The sequence below is a fragment of the Gymnoscopelus microlampas genome, assembly GCF_963454915.1.
Source record: "Gymnoscopelus microlampas genome assembly, chromosome: 4".
NCBI classification, from domain to species: Eukaryota; Metazoa; Chordata; class Actinopteri; order Myctophiformes; family Myctophidae; genus Gymnoscopelus; species Gymnoscopelus microlampas.
In genome coordinates this window covers 7969214-7974474 of record NC_139941.1, presented here as the reverse complement: position 1 = coordinate 7974474, position 5261 = coordinate 7969214, and the positions used below count along the sequence as shown (strand labels likewise).

The 5261-nt window shown below is 46.9% G+C and overlaps 1 protein-coding gene across 1 annotated transcript; it reads right to left on the bottom strand.

Annotated features, from left to right (window-relative positions):
* Positions 1-3165: 3165 nt before the first annotated feature.
* On the bottom strand, positions 3166-4071 carry LOC311043913 (beta-1,4-galactosyltransferase 1-like; the record flags this gene model as incomplete). Its single annotated transcript, XM_084055337.1, has 1 exon — positions 3166-4071. The coding sequence occupies one exon, from the start codon at positions 4069-4071 to the stop codon at positions 3166-3168; it is 906 nt and encodes a 301-aa protein (XP_083911463.1).
* Between the last annotated feature and the right edge of the window lie 1190 nt (positions 4072-5261).

Here is a 5261-nt window from a genome sequence, read left to right as displayed (position 1 = left end):
AAAATAGCATATCTACAAGCTCACAACGCCTCACGTTGAGAGGCATTGTAAGCTTGTAGATCGGCTATTTTCAACATGTTTGCCTCTTTCTTAAATTATTTGACAATGTGGCCAATGTTTCATAGTATAGTTTGTTGACTACTTCTGTTGCAGTAATGGTCTTCTCCTTTACTTTAGCTTTTTTATTGTCTCCGCCAGGCCGAAAGGGATGGCACGAGAGTATGTTTTACCCCCTGTCCGTCCGACGGTCTGTGGATAGCTAATCTCCCGCATCGTTGGCTTGATCGCAGCGCAACTGTGCACACACACTCCCTGGATGCCAATTCAGAACCTCTGCCCCATTTCTTTCACATGGCCCTGTTATAGTGCCACCAGGAGGCCGCTTTTTGCAAAACACATTTTCTCACAGTACTGCTACATATTTTGTCCTAACATCACGCAAATCGATACACAGTATCTCTATAGTCATTAAAAAAAACACTCTTTCAGATTTTTCATTTTCCATCCTGATTGACTAAAAATGGCTTCCAAAGTTTCCAGGACTGCTCCGTTTTGACCAAAATGCCTCAAATTATGAACACAGCATGCACTTTCCCTGCAACTTTGCACCCACATTCCCACTATGCCGAGCAAGAAATTCCACTTGAGATTTTTCTAATCAGCCTCATGGTGGCGCTATAACAGTCCGATTTGTGTTTTTACCTATACCTGCACCAATCTGTGTAAAACTTTGTATGTGCACTCTCTAGAGGTCAAGGAAAAACCTTTCCCCTGCATTTCTCACATCTACCTTTTATAGCTCCACCCGGAGGCCGCCTTATGTACAACATATTTCTTTACATTACTCCTTCCGATTTTATCTACATTTCACGCAAATCGGTACACATGATCTCTATAGTCATGTGATCAAGACGGATCTGTTTCATCTTTCATATTCCATCCCGATTGGCTAAGATCCACATCTAAAGTTTGCACAAAATGCCGCAAATCATGAATGCAGCGTCCGATTGTGGTCAACTTTGCACGCACATTCACACTATGTTGAGGAACAAGTGCTACCATTTTAACATTGGCCTGTGGGGGGTCCCCACCGACTCTACCTGCCCCTTAGGTGGGCCCCACCTAGGCAATTCTATGTGGGGCCGAGGTGGGTCTTAACTGTGATGCCCATGCGGGCTATAAGTCGCTTCCACCTGGCCCTTAGGTGGGCCCCAACTAGCCACGTTTATGTGGGACCAAGGCGGGTCCTAACTGGGTTTGCCCATGCAGGCTTTAACTGGGTTCTACCTGGGCCCTAGGTGTACCCTAACCAACCAGAGTGCAGTGCCCATCGCTCCAAATGTTGTGACGTCAGGGCTCTCAATACTGCACATTGGTGGAGGAGGAGGGCCCGCAGGGCGCCCGCACACATCGCTGAACCAATGGTAGCCCACGGATGTTTCCTCTGGAGATTTAAAATCTGCCCCGCTATGCCACATATCATCCGCGCTACAGGCTCTTCACTGACCGAGCCACGGCCCCACTGGCCCTCATGACGCTATGCCACTTATATGCGCTGCCAAGTGGCGGCGGGCGCTACGTGGGCGTGGCGGCGGGCTAGACGCGAGGCCCTGCGTAGCAGGGCCGAGCTTCTAGTTGAAGCAATGCCTGTGTATGCTATTATGCTCTGTAATGTGAAGCACTTTGGTTCGACCTTGGTCGATGTAAAATGTGCTATACAAATAAAGTTTGATTTCATGGTGAAAACGAGCCATTTTTGATGGGCGATCACTCTGCAATGGCGGAACGCGTTAGAAATATTATTGTTCCAGTCGTTAGTCGGGACCCACTACCATCGCGCACGCACCCTTTGTTTACATCCGGGTCCTCGTCGAGGCGTCTACGGCTCTAAACAAATCAGCGTAAACGGTAAGAACGGTGGAACTGGATGTACACTGTTTTAAAAAATCACACCCAGTGTGAAGAGAGTGGTGCCTTTGAAAGTGTAACTGGTTGCATCCTTGTGTTGCAATCTATCTATCCACAAGTTTCCAATGTCCCATGAGCCCTTGCATATATTTTGGGCATCACTTCCTGTTGTCACTCGTTCAATTAATTACCGACTGACCGAGTGTCAGTCGGTAATAATGTGGGAACACAACCTGACAAAAATCAGAAAGGGTTATATTAGTCTGCCTAACGACATCTCCCTCCACACAGCTGATTCAAATTCATGATCAATGGCTCTTGACACTTGTTTACTTTGACCCATGCCACCCTCCCCCCTCTGTTGCTACGTTGCTACACATGCTTTTTCTTAGCCAAGCCCACAGCTGTTGTGTTTTGATAATGAGGGGGAGGGTATATTTCTACTGCGTCATTAAATGGCTGTTTTTGTATTGGCACGTTTGACCCTCAAGGTTTCAGCCTCCAGGGGGCACGGTGGCACAGTCGGTAGTGCTGTCGCCTCACAGCTAGAAGGTCCTGGGTTCGATTCCCGCAGGGGACGCTGTGGGCGCTGAGGGCGTGTTCTCTCCTCCGCGTCATCAGTGCCCATACCCTAGGTGGGGTTGGCGAAAGGGCCTTTCTGTGTGGAGTTTGCATGTTCTCCCCGTGTTCCCTAGGGTAGGTACCCTCACAAAAACATGCAGTAATCCTGGTCACTATACTGCGGCGCCTGATGGAGGGGAAAGGAACTGGTTGGAATAACGTGTTCCTTCCACGCGCTACGTCCAACCAGGGAAACTCTCCCCTGTCAGGTGACAAGAAGGTCAGTTGGCTCTCATGCACTGAAGGAGGCATGAGCTCGGCCCTGGCCTCCCTAGGTTGGCAGAGGGAAGGTAGTGCCCAGGATTACAGCTTAGGCATTGGCACTGGGTGTAAAATATAGGGGTTACAAAATCGTGGGATAAAAATTTAGAAAAAAAAAATGAAAAAAAAAAAAAAAAAAAAAGGTTTCAGCCTCCAGGAAGAAACTCAAAATAGTCAGAGAAGACACCATTGCCCATAAAAACAACAGGGGGTTTAATGAAGTTCTATCAATCTCATAGACACATGAAAAACAGAAAAAGTGAAAAACCATGGCACCAGCGCTTTAACCTCAACTCTCTTATCCTTTTCTCACACTCAAATTAGCTGCTCTTCCACTCATCCATTTGATTCTGTTCCATTTCTTTCCTTTCGGTGTCACCACCGCCTGCCGATGTCCACGGTGACGTTGGTGTACAGCGGCTCTCTTTCTGTCCTCACCACCTTGTAGGACAGAGAGCTGATCCCGTCTTTTGTCATGGTCCGATATGTGCTAAGGAGACGGCCCCCTGCATCAGGGTTGTTTTCGTTGTTTTTGTCACTCGCATGAGGGATGTTTTTGGTTTTCCCCACCTCTCTGTCGGGACGTGACACGGACATGCCTCTAAACGCAATCCGCTTGCGAATGTCGTCGTCCTCTCCTCCCCAGCCCCAGTAGTTGTTTGGGAAACCGTTGATTTTCAAAAACTGCTCTTTACTCATCGACATTACACCTCCAAAGAAATCATAATATGGTAAATTGAAGTCAAATTTTTCAATGGCTACAGACAGGTGTCTGGGTTGGCTGAAGCAGCGGTATGTGTTCCGGTCATCCATTGGAATCAGGTCTGTATCGCTGAATACAAAGCAGTCGTAGTCATAATCCTTCAGCGCCTCTGCGTAACCGATGTTCATCAGCTTAGCTCTGTTAAATGTCCCGTCTCCATGCTGGTTGATGACGTACACCCCATAGTGCAGTTGCTGCCGCTGTAGGAAGGGGTGGAGGTGGTGGAGCAAACGTTTGAGGTGCTCGTCTCTGTTTCTGAAGGGGATGATCACAGCCACCTTGTGGGAGGACTCGCAGTCTTCAGGTTGATGCCGACCGCCAAGCTCAACGTTGGGGTTCTCCTTAAGAGTTTGCTCATGGCTCACACTGGAACTCAACTCCACCCTCTGAGGACCAAGCAGCAGTGGAGAGGTCTCCGGACATGGTGCAGGGAGTGAGACCTGCATGCAAACCAGCAACACTATCAGTTTAAACATCATTTGGAGAAGACTGAAGTTCACAGCCACGGACCTAGGCATGTTGACTCTCAAACCTGTAATCTTTACTTGGCTCCCTCCCTTTCCCCTCTACAACACCAAATCTTCCCGCAGAATGTGGTAATTAGCTGCACAGAACAAGTTCACCTGGCTAATGTCGTTGCTAGTAACGTACTGAGATTATACTACTGTAGTCGATGTTAAAAAGGGTCTTGGGCTGACGTCATGGACCTCCATATTTGGTCACAACTGATCTGGCACATCCATATTTGGGCCCGAGACTGACATGTGAAGATTTCCCATAGACATACAATAGGCTCTATGCACAGCAGCCATATTGGGAATGAATTGGGCCCCTTCCTTACTTCCTTCACAGGTGTTACCAATGTGATACTAATTAAGGCTCTGTTCCATTTAGCCATTTGGGAACCAAAATGGAGTGTTTCTGGTGAGCCAACATGCACAATATCAGCACCCTGACTCTGTTTGACCAGAATGGAACAGAGCCTTCATTAGTGTCATTGGTAACACCTGTGAAGGAAGTAAGAAGGGGCCCAATTTCTCTCCAATATGGCTGCTGTGCATAGAGCCTATTGTAAAATTCTGTGCACTAATACATTAATATATGTGCATATGTTTAACATATGTGCGCATTATGTGAAACATATACGTGCATATATGTTAAACATATATGTGATATATATGTAGGTGCGCTGAAACCAGCGTACCCCAAAACAACAGGTTGAGAATTGATTGCGTGAAACAATCACCTGTGCGTCCAGTCTCAATGTTAGTAAACAAATAATTGGTCTATATAACCCTTTCTGGGGCGGTGTAACCGCCCCCTATAAGTGAGTTTTGGACACTGACCAATCCTGCACCGTGATTGGCCAATAGTCTACAACGCAGTCTACACCCCTAACCCTTCCACAGTCAATGCAAATCTATACTTTTGCAAAGTCAGCCAATCACATTACAGCTAGTGTCATCACCACTAGCTGTAATGTGATTGGCTGACTTTGCAAATTCAGGACTGTGATTGGCTAGCGAAACACATGACACATGTGCAGCCCTATGAATAGCAGTATGGACTTAAAAAAAGTCAATTATCCTTTTTTTTTAAGTGAGTCATGTTGTGATGACCACACACCGCCCACTTCACACTGGGTGTGATTTTTTATTTCTGTCAGGTTGTGTTCCCACATTATTGTTGACTGATTTGATCTCTCTAA